General features: G+C 34.9%; 1 protein-coding gene across 1 annotated transcript in view; it reads right to left on the reverse strand.

Moving 5' to 3' along the window:
- LOC117118040 (low-density lipoprotein receptor-related protein 6-like) overlaps positions 1-22,556 on the reverse strand; it is a 97,401-nt gene that overhangs the window by 33,999 nt on the left and 40,846 nt on the right. Inside the window, exons 4-8 of the mRNA XM_033262526.1 lie at positions 7,666-7,803; positions 7,269-7,398; positions 3,827-3,992; positions 3,600-3,710; positions 2,963-3,241 (exon numbers count right to left, since the gene is read on the reverse strand). Coding sequence (XP_033118417.1) covers positions 2,963-3,241; positions 3,600-3,710; positions 3,827-3,992; positions 7,269-7,398; positions 7,666-7,803 — 824 coding nt within the window. The remainder of the gene's footprint in view (positions 1-2,962; positions 3,242-3,599; positions 3,711-3,826; positions 3,993-7,268; positions 7,399-7,665; positions 7,804-22,556) is intronic.

A 22,556-nucleotide genomic window follows, 5' to 3' on the forward strand; every position in this document is an offset into this window, starting at 1 on the left:
GTCATACTGACTGTGAATTACCAAAAACATATTTCACAAATCGATTATATTTTGGATTTAATTATTATACAATTTAATGAATTTCCACCTCTTATTATTTTCTTTTTGTTTCAAACTTTACTTTACCATGGAAAAAAAATACTTTAATTTTGACAAAAGTATTATATATGTATATATTAGTTACCCGTTTTTTATTTGAAATGTAATATAGTTTAAAGATGGAAAAATGAATGAAAACAATTAAAAAAAAGAGTGACAATAAAGGTGGGTGACTCCCACGAAAGACAAAAAAAAAAAACAATATAGTCTAGGACCTGACTAAGATTTGTATGAACTTCATTTAGGAGAGAATTTGTCAACTGTTATAGACTAATATGAACCCTAGGGATAACATGGGATGTGTGCCAAAATCTCTATCCGGGACGAACAGCACGAAAATGACCACGCCCCCTTTTATAGGGTAGGGGTATTTTGAAATTAAGCTAGACGGTATAAGAAAATAGCAAATGAAAGGGGTTTTTTGGTTCTGAATGAACATATATGACAAGGTAATTCCTAAAATTACGTCTCAGTCACATTTTCCGTTCATATGCAAATTAGCATGAATATGCAAATTAGGAGTGAAAAAATAAGGTTCCTATGTGTTGAGAACCGCTGGTCGTAGCGAGTTCCTTTCCTTTTTAAATTGTTCAGACCATGCATATTTCTATTTGCTTTAATGTGATATTTGCTTAAAAAATGACCGGAAATGCCATATTTGACCTTTGACCCTATTTTCAAATTGTTCATATTCCCACGACTACTGACTGTAAAAAAGTTGGTTTTGGTTTCAAACTATGCATATTCAAGTTCCAATTCACTGTAGTTCACTCAGAAAATGCACAAACTACGTTCCTGGCCTTTGACCCTGCAGGCCAATTGCATCTGCATTTTTTAACAACAGTTGGAGAGTGTTGATTTTGGTATAAATTGTCTAGAAGGTAAAATTTTATATCAATCTTGGCAGATTATCAGAAAATGATGAGCAATATTTTATTTTTAATTACACTATCAACAAATATCTTTAGGATTAGGTATGAAAAATATATTAAAAAAAGACCTCTAATAGGCAGCAGAATGTGAGTAATTTATTAGTTATATAGAAATTGTATTTTCAAGCATCCTATTTTGATCAAGTGTTTTAAACCATCAACAGACCTTGAGATATTTGACGATCTGCGCCTTGCTGCATTTGATAGCAATACCCTCAAGATGAACTTTGGGAGAACAGCTTGTAAATCAACTAATGCAAGAAAACATATCTATAGAAGCTACTACCAACAGCAGCTGTGGGTTCAAGCTCCATTTAGAGATGCCACATCAATTATCAATGCTGAGGATTTTGGCTTTGTAAGGAGTGGCAGTATATTAGTCCCTGATATTGTGATCTGGAAACCTGATGGCCTGCCAGATCCCTGCACGTGTGGCAAATGTGCTCGCAAAAATGTGTGTCCCTGTAGAAGAGCGAGAATAAAGTGTTGCAAGTACTGTTAATGCAAAGGTGGAGTGATTGTTGTAAAAACCCAATCAATGATTAAATGCTGCTGACTGATGGAAATACAAGTTATTTGTAATTTCTGACAAAATCACAATTTCTAAACAATATGACATCAAATTCAATATATTTGACCTACTATTATGAGGCTACACAAAACTAAAGTGACCTGCCAGGTCAAAGGTCAAAACTGTAGTCTAGGTGCCTTAAAAAATGTGAACCAAAAGTGAGTAAAACTAACTAATTAACTAATTATATATGAATAATTTGAGACCGAAACCATGTTTTTACAGTCAGTAGACATGGGAATAGCGAAAACTTGTAAATAGGGTCAAAGGTCAATTATGGCATTTGCGGTGATTTTGTAAGCAAATTTCATATTAGAACAAATAGAAATATGCATGGTCCGAACAATTTTAAAAAGAAAGCAACACGTTACGACCAGCAGTTCTCAGCACATGGAAACCCTATTTACTCACCCTTAATTTGCATATTCTAGCTAATTTGCATATTAATGGAAAAAGTGACTGAGACGTAATTTTAGGAATTCAATCGTCTTGTCATGTGTTCTTATTTAGAACAAAAACCCCGTCATTTGCTATTTTCTTATACCGTCTAGCTCAATTTAAATATACCCTACCCTATAAAAAGGGGGCGTGGTCATTTTCGGGCTGTTTGTCCCTGATAGAAATTTTGGCACACATCCCATGTTATTCCTAGGGTTGACTAGTCTATAACAGTTGAGAAATTCTCTCCTAAATGAAGTGCATACAAATCTTAGTCAACTGCCTACCATTATTGTCTTATTATTGTATGTGATGAGATGGTATCAATTGATCAGCTTTGGGTCGATGGACCACCCTCACAAAATACTGTTGAAATAAATAAATAAATGAATCTATGAAAATATTTTCTTTTTGTCATACTTTCTTTAAAATGATTTAGCCTATGGGTGGTAACGCATGAATATTAATATCCGCCAAAATTGAGGTTGTGTGAAAAGCTTTATCGTCGTTTCAATTATATTATCACATTATAGGACGTGATTTGAGCCAATACTTGTGTAAAGAACGCAAAACGGTCACGGAAGTGTGAATTTGTTTAATTATGTTTGTGTATTACGATCAAAGCTCACTAACTTTCAATAAAATGTAATAATTATTGATGTACCAAGTCAGAATTTTGCCAACGATGAATTCAATAATATATTAATAAAACACTTGCTCATTGATAATTGAGGTTGTTGTCACTGATTCAAATCCATAGGTACTTCTCCTGCTATAATTCCAAGTTGTTAGGTATCAAATATAAATGAAAATGTATAAGCACTTTTTGACCAGAATAAGAAGAAATATTTTCTTTTTCACTTTTTACATTTTTTCCTTTGTATACTGTAATGTTAATTTGATAATAAACACAAATAGTTACCATCAACCCGACCGCCAGTGTAAGTGTGAATCGTTCTCGGATATACGCCTTCTTTAATTCTTATAACATTTATTGATTTTGTCGTATCTTCCGCGAAAAACAACAAATTACTGTATATGTCAACTGTCACAGCTGTAATTATTTTTTTAGTTTTACGTAAGAAGCGCTTAATATATTGTTGTTTATCATCCAAAGAGCTATGAATTACATTCGGGTAAAACATTGAAATGGCGTCCGTGCTACCTATTATGCAGCGCGGTGGGTACCAGATTGTTGAATCTGAAAAGAAATAATAAAATACGCTAGTTAAAAAGGTACATTTTCATTAACCAAGAATGTAAGAAAGTTCGAAATTGCGAGCCGTCCTTAATATATGAGCGGTAGAATAAGGACCAGTTCTTAATTCTTATAGTTTTTGAAAATATTGGACAACAATACAATTTATCTTTAATTCGAAAAGTTGATATTCATAATTTTCCTTAATTCCTGCCAAAAAAAAAAGTTTAATTTAGATTAATGGTATCATGTTCACCAAAGGTTTACCGTAGGTACAAAAGAGGTGCGAGTTTTATAACTATTTTCAAAATATCTTCGGGATATAGACGTTTTCGATAATAAATAAGTAAGATACACAAACCAATACTGCATGTTCCATTTGGAAATAAAACATAGTTATCTTTACAGATACATTCGTGTTTTCCGTTGTCGGCTGATACACAAAGGCTACATGTATGTACATCACACGGTACTGGAAGAGAACAGGCATATGTTGGATGCTATTAAATACTCCAACAGTATAACAATTGCTTATTCCATGGAGGAATTAGTTCCTCCATGCTTATTCTAAGACAAGCAATTACTTACACGCTTTTGGCTTTGGTTGGATGTTGGGACCGTTGACGCATACATCTAAAACACGAATTTCGTTACTCAAGATATGTTGGAACACTACTCTACTAGGATTGGACTTGCTGTAGTAACGAATAATATGTTTCATCGTAGGGTTAACAACGCTCACAAATATGTTATCCTATGGAGAGATAATATCTGTTACTAAAACAAGATAGTAGACAATTTTCCAATTGCTATTATTATCTGACGATGACTACTTTGAAGCATAGATTTTATTTAAAAAAAATTGTCAGTGTTAAAATTCTAGCGTATATACCACTGTGTCATGTACATGGATAGGATATATTTTTACTATCATCAACATGTATGGTATATTATAATATATCGTAAATGTCTTGCTGCAATACAATAATGGTACTTTTTATTTAAGGACGTGTATAACATATTTTGTTCCATCTCATCACTATATTAATTCATTCTTTATTATACAAAATAATTGTACACAAAAAAGTAAACATATATTGTAGGAAAATTATTGGGATTCAAACAAGGCAGGCAATTAATTATTACACACAATGACGTGCTTTAGAACGTAATTAATATAGGAAGCAGAATTTAAATGATGGTAAAAGGGACATTATTCTAAATATTTACAGTAGTTCTATAATTGATCAACTGTGAATTGAGATGACTGAAGTTGAGCACTGACTGAATTTCTTAGACACCATCCATAAGCACCAGTTCGCCTGTGGCAGGGCAAACTTGTACCCAGTAATTGAGCTGGCGAGATGACAGTGACCCTTCAGAGATTCTGCATATTCATTTTGTTGTGCCATTTTGTCGTATTTTTTTTATTTCTTTGTGCTTTTACTTATCTTGTACGATGTGAAGCGCACAGAAAATTGTTCGTGCATTATAAAACAGATAGTATGCAATACAATACATAATTTCTTACATTAAATCAATGTTATGTTGTTACTGTTAATATTTATTGAATCAACTATCGGAAACCAGGTGAAAATATTTACATATCTAAGTGTATTATTATTATTCTTATTATTCTTATTATTATTAGAGTAGCAGAAGTATCGTATGTAGAAGAAACATTTTTCTTATTTTAATAAACAAAATATGATATATATGGCCAGATTACGAAGGGCAGACATCAAAACAAACGTTTTCGTTATTTTATAAACATTTTCAGTCAATGTAAATAGATACATATTCTGGTACTTCAGAGACAACTACACAAATATTACTACTGTATTATGATAAAGAATGCCTATGTTAACACAAACTGTACTATATTTGTGTTTATTAATTGATAAATGGCTTGAACAATTGTTTAATCCACCTTTTTTCAACAAACAGGTCAGTTATAATGACGAAGGCCTAGCCAGCAAGCAGTTCTGATAAATGTAGACTAAGGCCTAAAGCAAGGCTTATACAGGCGAAGGCCAAGACCTGGGTGTTACAGGTTGGGTATAGCCGAACTACAAAACTATTATTACCCACTCCATGAAAAAGTAATGTAGGTTATGTTATAAACATAAACTGTATCAGGGGCGGATTTATTGGGGGGGGGGCGCCCCACCCCGGGCTCAGTGTTCCTTAATGGACAGGGTTTAATTAGCTAACAAATAAAGATAAGAAGGATGTAACTTCAACTGGCTATCTACCTATCATTAATGCTCCAGCACAAGAAAGGGACACACTTTGGACCTATCAAATGGAAACAATTTATAGATCTTCCAGAAAAAAACAGAAGATCAAATTTCCTTAGTGAAAGTATATTGTCCAAAGCTGGAGAAACCATGCTTAATGGTGAATAATCACATCAGGTGAATTTCTAAATGAAACAGTAGCAGCTTAATCTTATGATACAACTGTGTCTTTTCTAAAGTCTACGCATGAAGAGGCAGACACTAGAATCATTTTACATGCTTTAGCTGCTTGCAAGAGTGGATATGAACGGCTCATAATCTGCTGCAGAGATACTGATGTGCTAGTACTCCTTGTGAATTTTGCTAACCAACTGAGCCAGGAAATTTGGTTTAGAACAGGAACTGCTTAGCAAAGACGTTTTGTTGCAGTTCATGACGTCATTCTACCTGTAAATATAGATTGGATTGGATTGGATTTATTCGGTGTAAACACCAAGGATAGAACACGAAAGTCTAGAAGACGTATTTCCAGTGGGGTCCTTCTGGTGGTGTTTGGGCAGTACACCGGGAGACAATCCCCTACTCTTTTCCGAAGAGTGTAACGTGTACATGGGCCATAATGCACATGGGACCAACGGCTTAAACGTCTCATCCGAAAGACGGTGCGATATTGTAACTTGTATTTCAGCCCTCTAGCTGAGACACAAGGAGAGGCAGCGATGGGAATTGAACCGTGGACCTAGAGATCTCCACGGTTCAGCGCACACACAGCGGCTACCACCAGATTAGCCGACTGAGCTAAGCTGCTCTCCATACGAAAAATCATGCACTGACTGAGTGTAACACTGTAAGTCGGTTTCTAGGTCGTGGGGGAAAAACATCATGGAAAACATTCCAGGAACACTGTAATCTCATTGAAAATCTTGGACATGGTACTCTTAAAGTAGAAACCACCAAGAAAGTAGAAGTATTTGTTTTGTAAAGTTGTATTGCCCAGAAACAACTGAGACATTGATTAATGATTTACGCTTCAAATTGTTCCAGGAAGGTACAAAGGAACTCAGAAATCTTCCACAAACACAACCGTTCCTTGCACAACATATCAAACGGGACCACTTTCAAAGTAAGGTTTGGTACATGTCCGGAGATCCACAGCCAGAATATGGTTCACCAGTTGGTGAGGGTTGGTGTAAAGACCAATATACAGGGATGTTAAAGCCTCAGCTGCTAATGGATGAGATACAGATATTGCAAATGTAATGTTTTAATAAAGATTTGTACCTGCCACCAGAGAGTTGTTATCTTTAAACAACAGTTGTTATCATTTTAAAATGAAAGCCTAAATATAATTAACTATTACCATAATCATATTTATTATAAATCTAATGGATTCCTTGCCTCAAGTAAATGTGTTTTGACACCAAGATCATACATCTAGCTTATTTATTTCCAGTTTTATGTACATTTTAAGTAAATTTGAAAAATGGCCGCTATTTGTATACTAGACGAAAAATCAAGTGTAAACAGGGCTTAGGGTGATCAGAAGGGATTTTTAGCTATGCTGACTGCTTTTAACATTCCACTCCCACTTAACTTGATTTCTAGGCCTCTTTTTAAATGTTTTTACTAGTCTAATATTAATATGCCTAATACGAAGAAAATCACTCAAATCAGGATTCGAACCAAGGTTTTCTGATGTGTATGCATTGGAGGCAGTGGGCTTTCCTGCAAATGTAAATCCGATGTTCGATGGCGATCAAAATAGTACAGGATATAAAAAAAAATCTCACTTCATCGACAGAAATACTGTCAAATACACCGCCAGATGTTGGTTGTGACACTTCCGTTCGCCTATTATTACCATTGAGATCAGATGATTCAATTTTAATGTCAGCCGCACGGTTGTCAGTCCAGTATATTCTAATAATAATAATAATAATAATAATAATAATAATAATAATAATAATAATAATAATAATAATAATAATAATAATAATGTTTGAAAATAGTAATAGACCTGATAATTCAGGGAGATTATTTTATAATCTCAGCAACTTATTATTATACATCCTGATAATGATTCTACTACTGAAAAATATATTATTGTCAATGTAATCATCATTATCTTATCATAAATAACTTGCATGTGTTGACTACCTGAAATATAAATCGCAGTGCATTCATTACCTGTTGGTAGTGATATCAACTGCTATGGATCTCGGCTCGCTCAGCCCTGTAACTATAGTTGTTCGATTTGCGCCTGACATTGATGATCTTTCAATTTTTGGGGGATTTTTATTCCCCAATTCAGTCCAAAACAGATACCTTTAGTGGAAAAATTAACAATGGTTTTAAATTATAAACTGTACAAAAATATAAGTACACATCCATCTCTTTTTATTCATATATTATTCGGACATTTAAAAAATAATTATGTTGTAGTCGCCTTGTCCCCCAAAATTAAAATATTCAAAAAACGTGTATCTTATTAACCTTCTATAGTTCCGTCAAACACCACTTCATTAGGGGCTTTTCGAAATCACGACGGAAACGCTAAGACACCGTATGCAAATTAGAATGTTTAAGTCGTTGAGATCGGTCTACTAGAATGGTAAATAATTTTTCAATTGGCTGGTGAACGTATGCGGATGACGTAATATCAAAACATCAACATGAAAGGAAATCAACAAAATGAATTTTTATATGCGCTTGATATTATCGACGAAGAAGAATTACTTCTTCTATACGATTTAAATAGGTCAAAAAATCTGACATTACCTTGTTGGCGATACAATCGGTTGAATTTGGAAAATTTGGAAGGCGATGAATGTGAAACCTACTTTAGGTAAATCTTTCCCTCTCCATGAACGATCGTCGATCTTATGCCTAGGCCCTAGCGTAGGCCTAAGTCCACTGTGGGCCTGGCCGGCCCTAGTACGGTAGGACGGCTAGTCTAGGCCTAGGCCTAGGCCTAGGCCTATATATATGTTTATCGAATGTATTATCTTTCACACACAACTAAGACTCTATTCTAAAAATATTATCTTTATTATTATTAGTTTGTTTATCACCCTATCTGTTCTAATGTAGCTAGTCTGGATGGTAAATAAAAGTGATGAGTGAAGGTTTTTTTTTATTTTTTTAATGAAATAAGAAAAATATCACCCTTGGTAAAACATGGTTGATAGAATAAAAACAATATGTACTGCCAAATTTCACCCTTGGTAAAACATATTAATATAAAATACGAACGATATCTAGGCCTACTATGTCCAGGCCTAACTGTTCAATTAAATTTTAAAAAAAATAAAAATTAAATTAAAATAAAATATATTGTTAGTTATTGATTTTTTTTTTCAAACAATTTTTTCCCAAAATGATTTTTATTTTTTCAGTACCTTAGAAGATATGCGCGAGGGTGATTAACTAATATTTTTTTTTTTTTTATAAATCAGTCGACGAAATCCACAAACATAGAAATTGTCTTTTAAAATTTTAAATATCAAAACATTGACAAATAAATGACAATAAAAATATTAACCCACACACAATTGGATTACAAAAAGCACAAAACAAGAAACAATGTTATTTTTCATAGTGAAATTCACTTTCTGTATGGCAACATTATGCATGGTTTCGAATTTGATTTAATTCATTTCTGATTCAAGAAGAATGACATTTTTTAACTGAATGAAGTTTTCCACATTCCTGGTGAAATACGCCGCCGTAACGGGGCTATATTTGATGGGATAGAAGCACTATGTGCACTGCTAAGAAGATGTGCATATCCGTGTCGCTATGCAGACTTAATTCCTATGTTTGGCTGTTCTGTCCCAGAGTTGTGTATGGGAACTTATGAGGTGTTGGAATTAATCTACAACAACTTTCATAACTTATTAACGTCTCTGGATCAACATTAGCTGGCACAACAAAATTTGCAAAACTTTGCTAATGCAGTACATGCAAAAGGTGCTCCACTTGACAACTGCTGAGGATTCATCGATGGGACAGTTAGACCCATTTGCCGTCCAGGAGAACGACAAAGATTGATGTACAATGGACATAAAAGAGTTCATGCCATTAAGCTCCAGTCTGTTGCCACACCAAATGGACTTATTGCTCATATGACTGGCCCTTTCTTGGGAAAACGGCATGATACTGGTATGCTTGCAGATTCTGGGCTTCTCCAAAAACTCCAGCAATATTCAGTTGGTCCTACTCTATGCTTATATTGTGATCCGGCATACCCGTTACGACGTCAACTCCAAGGCCCATTTAAAGGAAATCATCTTACAGGAACTTCAGGAACAATACAATGCTAACATAAGTTTTGTTAGAGTCAGCGGAGAGTGGACATTTAATGAGGTGGTAAATTATTTCAAGTTTTCCAGATTAAAAAAAAAAAATCTAAAAATGAATCTGAGTGCCGTGGGCAAAATCTACCTTGTGTGTGCCCTCCTCACAAATTAATGCACACACAATTCTTTATGGCTCGGTCACAACATCTGTCTTTGGGGTAGACCCACCAACGTTAGAGGAGTATTTTCAGTTACCACCATTATAGAGTGGTTGTTAAAAAATTAGGACATCATAATGTTACTGTTTCTAAATATTTATATTTAAGCAACATTTTTCCCTAATATATTCACCTTATAAGGATAAGGACATCCCTCTCTAGGCCCTAGCCTACCTATTATTTATTTATGCTAAATGTATATTATTGGTGAAGTAAACTTAAAGAAGCCAAATTACAAACAATTTTACTTACCTTAATCTAGTAGTAGGGCCTGGGCCTACTCTGTTCTATCACATGTATATCTATTCTAATTGTTTGTGAAAGTAGCCTAGGGCCTCATGACAAGTAAGATGATGCCTTTGCAATAATGTATCCTATTAGAGTCCTTCCCTCAAATAAAAGTTTCTTCAATAGCTTCTGACGACGTCTTCTACTACTAGGCTGCTACAAAATTCCAACCTGGCCTATATGCCCACTTTTCCTACTACTCCAACTAATAGAACTAGTCTAGGCCTACTTTTTGCCCGAGTACTAGCCTAGGAGTCTAGCAGGCCAATTACAGAATTCTCAAGCTCTATTGAACGTCCGTAGTTGCTACGGAATTTTTTCCCAATTTTGGACGTTTACGGAAATAAACACACACTACTGAAATTTATTTTTGGCTAGGCCAGAAATATACAGGTTTACATATTGTTGAAAGTCGAGTATGATGATATTTTTTTCATCAGAACCATTTGCTACATCGTCCCTACGGACCTGTCAGATTACTGATAAATTATTGAAAACCAAAGAAAAGTGGCCCATAAATCATCAGGTGCTACGGAATTTTTCATTTACTACGGAAACTAGAAGACATGGTTACGGAAATGCATTTTACTACTTGAGAAGTCTGAATTATTATTAATTGTGGTAGTAGTAGGCCTTGTAATAACAATAATGGCAATAATATTAATAATACTTATGTTTCTGTGGAAGAAATGGGCCTCGAAGCGGAATATTATAGTAACAATAATACTAATGCTTCGGTATCTACTAGTGTGTCCGTGGTAATTTGACCTTTAAAGCGACTTCTGTTTTTATTTATGTATGTTATTGAATCCGAGGCTACAGTGTTATAATTAAATATGTACTGTAGTACTAGTAGGATAATCATAAAATGATAAATATGTAGAAACCCTAAAGTTCTCATTTCTCCTTGTTAATTGATCTAAAGTAAATTTAAACTAAAGCCTGCATAATAGTAATTAAAACAGGATTGTCATAAATTATTCATAATTCAACTGCTGTCTTTCAATTCAATATCAATTCAAATCATCTTTATTTCCACACATTTACAGCAAGTTACAATATATATTGAACAAAATAAAAATGTACAAAGAGCACCGTGAATAGTCAAAAAGGGGACATTGCAGAAGGATAAGCCTTTTAAATGCAATGTCCTTTAAATCAAATATAAACATATAAGTTAAAAAAGGAAAATTTAAGTCAAAAATAAATATTAGATAAGATTGACCGAATAATTCTATTTGGTCTACCACAAGATAATATAAATAGTAATATTGGGGGATCTAATTAGCACATACAGGATGGATGTGGATTCCAGATAGGGGCGAACATAGTGCTCACCACAACAGAAGTCTCAATATTTATCCTTTAAAGGTCCTTAATTTTTCATTTTGCGCCGCTGCATCAGCGCTAAAAAGTCAAGGTACAGGTTACAGAAAGAAGACCCACGCAAGTATATTTTGCATGGGGATTGCTATTGCAAAAAGGTTTTACAATATTTTACTCTTTTGTTACAGGCACGGAACCATTCAACAATTGACTTATTCTTTTTCCAAGCAATTTAACTAGGCAGAAAAGGGAGAAATGTGAGCTTTTGCCAAATTAACTCTGAGGAAAGTAGTCAATAGTAAGTTTCACAGAGCCTGATAATAGCTTCCTGATCTCCCTCATCTGATACCTGCTGTATATTATAAAACAGGAAAAGAAAATAAAAAGAAATTATAATATCAATGATTTTAGTAGGAGTAAATAAGTATAATTTATTTCATTTTATTGTCTTTTGCTGTTTTGTGTAATCTCGAAAGCACGTGTTAATTATATAATTATTGTGTTTAAAATAAATAATAAATCCACTACCTCAACTACTATACAATGTACGATTGATTGACTTTTAATTTTACATAGGCCTTTTTTTGTAAATAATTATTTCTTATAAATTTTACTGTAACTGTATTTAATTGTTGTATGTTTGCAAATATGTTCCCATTTGCTTTATTAAACAATAACTTTTATATTATCTAAATCAGGGGTTGGCATGAATATCGGTCGAACGGCCAAAGTGAATTTTTGATTTAACACCGCGGGCCGCACCCAAACATTGATGTTTCCAGTGAGCTTGCAAAAACCTCCAAGCACTGCTTTTACACCACTTTATTCTCAGTTTGAATGCCCACCTGTGATCTAAGTATTATGTCTAAACTTCCAGTAACTATAAAATAATTACTAAAACTACATTTTTCTAGGTGCTAACCGTAAAACGCCCTGACAGGCAAGGCTACAGATGCGGACATTGAAAAGATAGTCAAAGAATGGCTGAAATTTGCAGCGGAAAAGATGAGGACCGGAATGAGAGGCAAGACAGGCAGCGTCTTTAATTTAGGGACGTGTTGTAATTTCGTCCTGAACCTTTGTTTATGTACATTGATTACACTGTGAGGTATCAGTTTTTGCTGGACAAAATTTACAGAAATATCCGGAAAACACAGTACTTGCAGCAAGAAACACAATCGCTTGAATCCAAATTGTATGCTAACGTGGGCAAGAAGTGCGAATCTACAAGGCTATTTACCGCCACTCTGAAGTACATAAAAGGCCATGTCTTGCTATCAACACGGATTTAGACTTCCATTTTGTATGTCACTATATTGACGAGTGAATGAATTTATAAAATGGTAGTTCATAAAGGTGAGACAGCAAGAACTCTGTAATAATAAATTAATTATCATAAAGTTATGAACACGATTTGAAAGCTAGAGTTACACTCTATGCTGTGGAAGTGAAAATTCATGTGTAAATTGGAATCAAGTTTTGAAAATTCCTTTGTAAAATAACATGTGTTAAAGTGTACTTCATTAATGTGTGTTGACAGATGGCCAATAGCTGATAGCACCCGTCCGATAACAGTAATTTTGACCTAGTTCTGCTGTGTTCCTTAAAGAGCCTATTTTTACTATTCTTTGCAAAGGAAAGAAAAATAAAAGAAAATCCCGATTTTTTAGTATACGCATTTCTATTGTCTTTCCAAATTTTTAATAAAACGTAAGAATAGCATTATCTCATTGTTAATGTTAACCAACATGCAACGTTATAATTGGGTTACCTTAGAATATCAACGTTTAAAAAACGTTTGGTTTGTAAAGTTCAATCAAAACTTAAACATAAACATTAACATGACGTTAGAATAGCGTTATTGTACCATTTTATAGTAACCAAAATGTAACGTTGTGTGAACGTTAATATAACCAACATATAGGTTAGGTTAGGTTGGCAACATTAAACTAACATTCAAACGCCAACGTTGATGTAATGTTAGAATGCCGTTAATTCTCTGTTTATTAGTAACCAAAAAGATAACGTTCAAACATGAGAAGATTAACGTAGAAAATACGATAGATTGGTAGCGCCAAACCAACATTCAAACACAGACGTTAATGAAACATTAGAATAACGTTTATTGCTAACCAAATTATCACGTTGTAGGAACGTTATTGTAATGAGCAATATAACGGTGCAACGATAGAATGGTAACGTTAACCCAATGTGCAAATACCAACGTTACTGTATTGTTAGAATAACGTTATTTTACAGTTCAGTAGTAACCAAAATATAACGTTGTGGGAACGTAAGATTACCGTTGAGAAAACGTTGAAGTGGTAACATTAAACCAACGTCCAAACACCAACGTTAATGTAACGTTAGAATAACGTTTATATTTTACGAATATATAACGTTGTGGAAACATTATTGTAATGAGCAAAACAACGTTGGTGCAACGTTAGCTTTACAACGTTTAATCAGCGTATGCGGTAAACGTAAAATCAACGTTAATATAACGTTTGTTTGCTATCTGGGGCTAAACCAATCAAACTAACGTCCTGAACAGAACATAAGAAAAATTGTCAGTGTAGTTACGCATGCACACTTTGAAGTGGGCGGAGCTAAGTATGTAAATTATGACGTGTAACGTTTCCGTCGTGACTTCAAAAAGTCCCTATTGTCTTAAAACCAGTTGTACAATATACCAAATTTTTCTCAGGACCATAGATTAAGACGTGGACAGAATTTTACTGGATTAAATGCTTGATCGAGTTTATAATGTCTACCAGGAACGCAGCCTTCAGCGGCGAGTGCGAAGCACAAACCAATGTCAGAAGTGGAACGTGAAATTTGGATTTGGTTTTGTAGTCAGATTTGCGAAAAAAATTCAGCTACCCGTATTTCTCGACTGAGACGTCAGTGGGAGCTGTAATTTGTATAGCAATGTAGATGGTGCTACCCTTATATCGTATTATGGAATTTACCCCCACAAACCTTGTAGTATTCAAATACTGACTGCTCATTAGGGGAATAGTGAAATTGATTGCCCCGAAGTGATGTGGACTGTAGCCCATCTTCTCGAGGGCCGAAGGCACGAGGGAAGATAGGCTACGTCTCCACATCACCGAAGAGCAATATATTTCACTGTTCCCCGAATATATAGCAGTCAATATTTGTTTATATACATCATACATAGATTCTATGAGGCGTAAAAAAGTACTTACTTCCTAGCCTGTTATATTAGAGGTATACTAGGCCTACTACTACTTGACTAGGGCCTAGATAAGCCTAGGCCTAGGTAGGAGCAAAGAGTGTGTTTAGCTCTTCTTTGATTTTTCCTCAATTTCAACAGCACCCATCGTTTTGCAATATGTTTGTCGAATATATTTAATTTGTCTTTTGGTGCTTTTGCTATCGGCTTCATCAAGAAGTACTGCTTACTTATTGGTTTCCGTAACTACTACGGGACCGAGGCAAAGCGCTCACTGCTTAAAAGCCTTGTAAATAAAATCACTGTTAGCGTATGGTGCAAACTTCAGTGGATGGTTAGACTATGTCTCATTGAGCCTTGATTTGAAAGTAATAATAGTTGAACATGATACTGCTTCACTAGGAAGTGCATTCCAAAGCAAGACCACCCTTCTAGAAAACGTATTCCCCCTATCATAAACCTAGAACGACTAAATTCCATCTTGTATTGGTGACCCATTGTTCGTGAATCCCAGTCAAATTCGAAAAAAAAACCTCACTTGAAATACAGTCAAAACCCATAATTATTTTAAAAATTTGGATCATATCCGCTGTTTGTCGTCTATAGATGAAAGTTGGAAGACCAAGTATTTTCAACCGATGCTCATATGAAATGTTACGAAAACCAGGAATCAATCTCGTGGCCCGCTGTTGAACTTTCTCGAATAAATCTTGATCCCGTTTACTCATAGGATTATAAACAGAATTGCAATACTCCAAATTTGGTCTAACTATTGATTTATATAATTTCAAGAAGCCCTCCTTCTTAACCCCTCGAAGTCGCGGTCCGTATAATATACGCACCGATTTACTGTCGCAGGAAGCCCACTCTGAATTATATACGGACTGACTTTGGTGATGTTGCCCTCTATTTAATGAGTAATTTTAGGGGAATTCCCTATTGTCGCCTCAACTGGACGTGCAGAAGCCTTTAAAGTTGCCACATCGGTAGCAAACATTCAACGTCAGTGATGCACTTACCCTTATTTTAGCGGATGATGACAGTGGGGCTTACAGATATTTGCAATATGCAATTTAAAAACCAATCCAGAATCAAAAGTAACCCCCAAGTCTTTTTTTCATATTCAACCACCCCTAACAAGTTACCTGCCATTATTATGATATACGCACCTAGGATTTTTTCTACCGTAATAGAGTACTTTACACTTGGAGTCATTCAATGGTAACTGCCAAATTCTAGTCCAATGAAATGCTCTATCAATGTCCCTCTGAAATACATAAGCCTCCTCCACATCGTTTACCACATTATAAATGTTCGTATCATCGGCAAATAAGCGAATATTTAATGGATAAAGTTAGGCAAATCATTAATAAATAAGGAAAACAAAATCGGACCAACAACGCTACCTTGTGGTATTCCACTTCATATCGATGACTTAGAAGACAAATGCTCATTAACACTTACATGTTGTGAACGATTTGCTAAATAATCAGTAAACCACCCAAGTAATTTATCCGATATGCCATATCCTTTTAATTTAACCAACAACCTGTGGTGCGGCACACTATCAAACACTTTTTTATAGTCAACATATATGCAATCAAAATTATCGCCATCATCAAGATAACCTGTCCAATTTTTCAGCATTTCGAGTAAGTGCAAAGCACAAGAACGCCCCTTTCGGAACTCAAACTGCTCATTACATAGGCCTAATAGACTGTTATCCTCAAGATATTCAAAGAGCCTATCCCTAATAATTCTCTCCTTAACCTTCCCTATAAGCGACGTTGAACTGACCGGCCTAATTCATAGGATCATCTTTCTTCCCTTTCTTGAAAATGTGTACAATAATTGCCTTCTTCCAACAATCATGAACCTTACATTCTCTAAACAGCCTTGTAAAAATCACTCTTAGTGGGTATGCAATAGCATCCTTTATCTCAATCAAGACCCGGGAATGAAAACCGACCTGCAGACTTATCTAAACTAAGGCAAAATCTGCAAAATACTATCCACACTGGAAAATTCAGACAGTGAAGCATCTGTAACCTTATCAAAAACAGGAATGTATGCCAGATCCTCATTACAAAAAACACTGCTGAAAAAGGAATTAAATACTTCGGCCTTGTCCTGATCATGGACTGCAACCTTACCCGCGGTATCTTCAAGGTTTGGAATGCCTGCCTTAATTACCAGCAGGTTGCGATTTTACATATCGCCAAAATATTTCTCATTCGTTTTAACTTTACAAGCTATTGTATTATAAAAATTAATTACTTTTGGAACGCTTTATTAAATTAACAGTATCATTCCTTACTCTTATAAACCTTTTCCATTTTCCATGTACATATTGGAGATTCTTGCGTTTAGCCTTAGAATATTGTTTCCAGCATTTATTCTTATTAAACCACAATGGTTTAGCCGACTTCCCATTTAAGATTTTCTTGTGCATTGGGACACACTTATCAATTCCATCCGTTAAAGATGCCTCGGAACTTCTCATAAACCACTGGGAAAAAAAATCCTAACCTCAACTTCCTGTTTAGAATGCAACATTGGAATTGAAAGCACAAGTACCATGTGGTCACTTTTACCTAACGGTGGAGCTTGCAAAGCCTCACTAATGGAGTCTTCTTTCGATGTAAACACTAAATCAAGTATATTTGGCTGTTGACCTCCTAAAACATGCTGAATAAAAATAAATCTCCAAGCGTATCATAAAACTCTTGACTTGATCTCCCACCATCACTATTAAGAAACCCAAGCTCCAAATCAATACATTTATAGTTAAAATCGCCAACGATCACAAAATCAGAACAAGAATAAGCAGAAACCTTTCAAATTAAAAGGGAACATAAAGCAGAGTTATTTGCAGCAGGACCTGAATCACTTCTGTACACACACCCAAGTAAGATATTTTTATCTCCTTCCTTAATATCCACCCAACAAGACTCAATAAATTCACAACCCTTAAACATAACAGGAGAAACAGACAACCCATTTTTAACATATATTATATTGCCACTGCACTACCTAAAAAATCTTCTCATCTGGCACAAATAAATGAAAGCCAGGGATACGAAACTCCTCAACAGACAACTCAAATAAATACTTCGTCGGGATAACCTCTGTTAAAGCAATAATGTGAACATTTTCAATTGCCAAACGTAGAATAAATTCAAATTTCTTGTTCAAAAAAGAATCAAAATTTGTGTAAAAAACATTAAAGCAACTAATTTTCTCAGTTCTTAGATTAACGGTCTTACTCTTGGGGTTTTTTTTCACGAAAAATAGTTATCCTACCCTTCCTAATTACCAAGTCCTTCTCGCTATTATCTATTCTTCGTTTCAAAGTCGCCTTGAGTTCCTTAAACTCTTCACGCTCTCTAATGGTCCTACCATTACTTACTTGGCACTTTTTCTGAACCGCAATTTCAAATGCCTTACCCTTAACTCGCTCGTCACTAAAACAATTTTGACAGGACGACACACACCATCTCTACGTTTTCCAACCCGGAAAAAGTTTTACATTTCGCCTCCAAGTCGACCTTTATCAAAAATCTGAACTAAATGCGTAAAGTCCTTGCTCTTTCGTGCAGTAGAAATATCACTTGTAGACTCCTCAATGTTGTACAACATATAATTATTACGTCTTTTTAATTTCTCGAGTTCATCCGCGAGTTTATCATTTATGATTGTCTTATCTTATTATTAGTAATGATAGGCCCAGAATAGTCCTCCTTCATTTCGAAACGAGCAGCCTCCATTATTTGTTTATTGTCTACTCGTTGATCCGTGACGTGGTCAAAGGATAATCTTGTCGTAGAGGTCGCAGTTCCCTTTACCGTCCGCAACGGTAGTCAGCAACGCGATGTAGTTGGCCTAGAGTTTGCACATCGTGCCAGGTCAAACAAGTACTAAATTTAAGGGGAATAGTACTTTCTATTGCCCCGCTTCTGAACAAATCAGATGCCTTGAATCTATGTATGAAGTATATAATTATTAATATTTTTTTTTTTTTTTTTTTATAATAGAACATTTTCATTTTTTGGTAAAGTCACACTCACAATATAGTTAACACGCATACGTCATAAGATTACGTAACCTTTTCCTGGTAAGGCAAACTTTCTTTGCGTGCTTTTTCATGGATAAACACCACTGCTTTGCACACGGATGCCTTGCCTAGCTAGGGCTACAAGAGCCGCATTATTAGCATTGTATAATACTTAAACAAGGTACGTCTGCAACTGAATTATTCTTATTAATTTTTTTTTCTTATTTTAATTTATTTCTTTCGAAAGTGTACTTTCTATTACAACAATTGCACTGTCTACTTAGGCCTAGTCTTACTAATATATAGCCTCACCGTCCCCCGCTACACACAGTACATCAGAACGTTAGGCAACAGAATGTGATGTACCATCCTTCCCAGGTTTTTATGTAACATTTGCATGTTGTTGGCTAACCAATTTATGCTTACCGTCCCCCACCCCATCAACCAACGCTACAGTACAGACGTATGCTAGGCAACAGAACGTGATATTGCACATTCCTTCCCAGGTGTTTACGTAATATTTGCATATTTTTGTGCTTCCCAGCTGCGTGTATTCCTTTGTGAAAATGAGTACCGCGGCATACTCAATTGCGAAAAGTATTTGCATCCCCTCGTGGCTCGTGAGTCCGTGTGTCTCCATATCTTCAATAATTAATCACCGTAATTTAGCTTACACTTATGCATGGAGTAACGGGAGCACTTAAAATGTACAATAATCATTTCATTACTACCGGACAAACCAAGAACTTTATTCATGCATTACATAAATAGTTTCATGTTGCTGTACTCCAACATCACTGACACATGGTAACAACCAACTGACTGCAGACCATCTCCGGTCACACATTACTCTCCATAACGCAGCACCCTCTAGTTCCGTCACCTCCAGATACCATTGATTCTACTTAGGAACTACAAGCATGCTACAAGGAGCAGCGGTAACTATGGTCTGAGAGAAATGGATTTGGGGTATTCTTCTACCTAGAACCCCGCAGATTTAGTCAACCTCTAATATAATGAATGATTTTTAGCACTTGGTCCAGTGTTTGGAACATCTTAACAGATTTATTTACATATGCCGATTGAAAACAGTTAACTACTTTCTCACATTTACACAGTAGACACATTGACAGTGGCGGCGCCAGCATCTGAAATCTGGGTGGGATGAACGAGAGTAAATTTTAATTGGTCGGGTGTCAATTAAAATGTTTCGAAAGTGATCCAGGGCGTGGATTCCCCGGAAAATGTCAATTGAGGGATTTCAAAGGGTTATGCAATGGATTCTAAATAGATAGTTTACTAATATGTAGAAAATACATTTTTCTTTCTCCCCGACGAATTGTGTTTTTCTCTACTCTTCTGGATGGGGTAGCAAACTGGGGGTAACACATTTTCTAGAGGGAATTTGCACCCCCGTGCCCCTGTAATGCTGCCACTGAACATTGAAAGCAAATAAAAGAAGCACTAGACATGATTCATATTTATAGTACAATGAGTTTTATTTCATAATACTACTGGTAATAGTTCAACTGAAATTCTTACTGGGAACATTCCCCTATCCACGAACGATCCAGTTGTAGCCCTCGTCCTCCCAGTACACCTCGACAACCATTTAATTGTCATACTTGGTTAATAACGCAAGTGGAAGTCATCTTATACCACAATAATTTAAGAATATAATAAGCAATTAGTAGAGCTCCACATAGTACACTATAGTAAAATTATTATACGAAGGTTAGATTTAATGCTTGGAAAAAATTCCTGCAAGGCCCGAAGGAAATTTCTAAATGCATTAAATCTAATCTAAGTATAATAATTTTCCATTTAGTGTACGATGCATGCTCTATTAATTGCTTTATAAGTCAATCGCCGTCTTTTAATTTTAGTTTTTTATAACCAACTGTTGTAGCAGTCATCGGTTGCTATAGTGATATGATCAGTATACGTGTGCGTATTTACATTTAGCTGTGCGTATGCTGATTTTCCTCCTGCAGTACGCGTCTAACTACACAACATCAGCACCACGTGTCAGTAAGATGAATAACTAGTCCTATTGTTTGTATTGTATTATTCGCCAAAGAAATAAACATTTCAGCATTCGAGAGAGAATACAGTCACTGACGTCCTTTTTGGTCGGTGCATGCAGACAGGTAAAATCGTGTGATGATTTTATAACTAGTCTAGGCTACGGCCTAGTATTGTAGTAGTAGGAGAAGGCCCGGGTGGACTCCTGCCTGGCCGTAGGCCTACATCTAAATTTGTTCTTTGAGTCCTTAAAATAGGTCTAGAATATTCCTATTAAATGTTGAGTTTGTTGTATTTATGAGGGTCCACTGATTCAATGAATTCTTTAATTGTTCATACTTAATATTGAATTTGAAGTAGCTTTCGGGTTCTAATTAAGCTTGTTTTATGAAAGTATTTTTCAATTACAATTCAATTTTTATCGCGGTGCGCGATGTATTCGCGGTGACGGAAAAATGAGGATTTTTTTTTGCACACGAACCTAAAAATAATCAAACCAAGCGTCCACTAATAAAAAAAAAAGGGGTACCTAAAAGGTACATGCGGCTACTGAGCTCATAAAAAGAAACACTGGTGTGGCGCTTTTCATGCCCGTTCCCATATCTCACATTCCCGTAGTACAGTAGGCCTATCATAAGTCCAATGTCATAGTAAATTAACACTTAAAAAAAAGAAATACTTGTGTATTCATTGTGTTATTTATTCATCTTAACACTTTATACATTGTATTTAAAACCCAAATGCTTTAGTTACACAAAAGGTAATAACATACTCTTAAGAGCCACGACGAGGCGATTTTTTGAGCATTTAGGGTAATTAAAAACTATATACAGTAATCTGATTCCACGATTTTGTAACAAGATAGGAATAAAGGCTTTTATTTTAATTATAAGTCGGTTTATTACAGAAAACATATTTTTAAAAACTTTTTATCACTTGCAAATTAACATCTTATTGAACATTTCAAACATTTTTGCCTGCAGTCTGGATATTTAATTTTTTTGTGAATGAAATTTTCCCAAATAGTCTGTACTGAACACCATGGATCAATCAGCATACTTTCTTTAATATTTTTAGTCCATTTCTTGTGTTGATCTTTTTGTTTCCTGAGAGCTGTATAACCTTAGGTTTTATGGTTACGAGTTTTCTTACACTCGAATGCAAATAATGTTTTGGGTTATAAATTCCTAAATTTTGAATTGTATCTCTTCAAACTGTTTTATGTTAATTGTTTAGTTTATTGGTCTCAAAACCCCTCATTTTTACTGGACTTTGGTTTTCAATTAGTTCTGGAATTCAGTGTGCTCTGAAGCAGAAAAAACAGTTTCTTTAAAATTGTCAACAGTGGTTTGTAATTGTAATTTGAAGTACAGATTTGTGTTTGTTTTTAACTGGAGATACAATATGAATGTAGGCTTCCCATGTCTTCTTTTTTTTGCCATGTTTTTCAGTTCATTAACCTGAAATGATAAAGTATAAGATGCAAGATGCAAAATTAATTATTCATGGTGAAAAATTTGTGAAATATGAAAATGACTATTTTTTAATGAAGCTTTACATACCTTAAAGGCACCCTTGCAGTATTATTGGTTTACAATTTATATATATATATATATATATATATATATATATATATATATATATGTGTGTGTATATATATATATATATAC

The sequence above is a fragment of the Anneissia japonica genome, unplaced genomic scaffold (assembly GCF_011630105.1).
Source record: "Anneissia japonica isolate Jap-2015-1 unplaced genomic scaffold, ASM1163010v1 scaffold287844_len763494_cov143, whole genome shotgun sequence".
In the NCBI taxonomy this organism is placed as follows: domain Eukaryota; kingdom Metazoa; phylum Echinodermata; class Crinoidea; order Comatulida; family Comatulidae; genus Anneissia; species Anneissia japonica.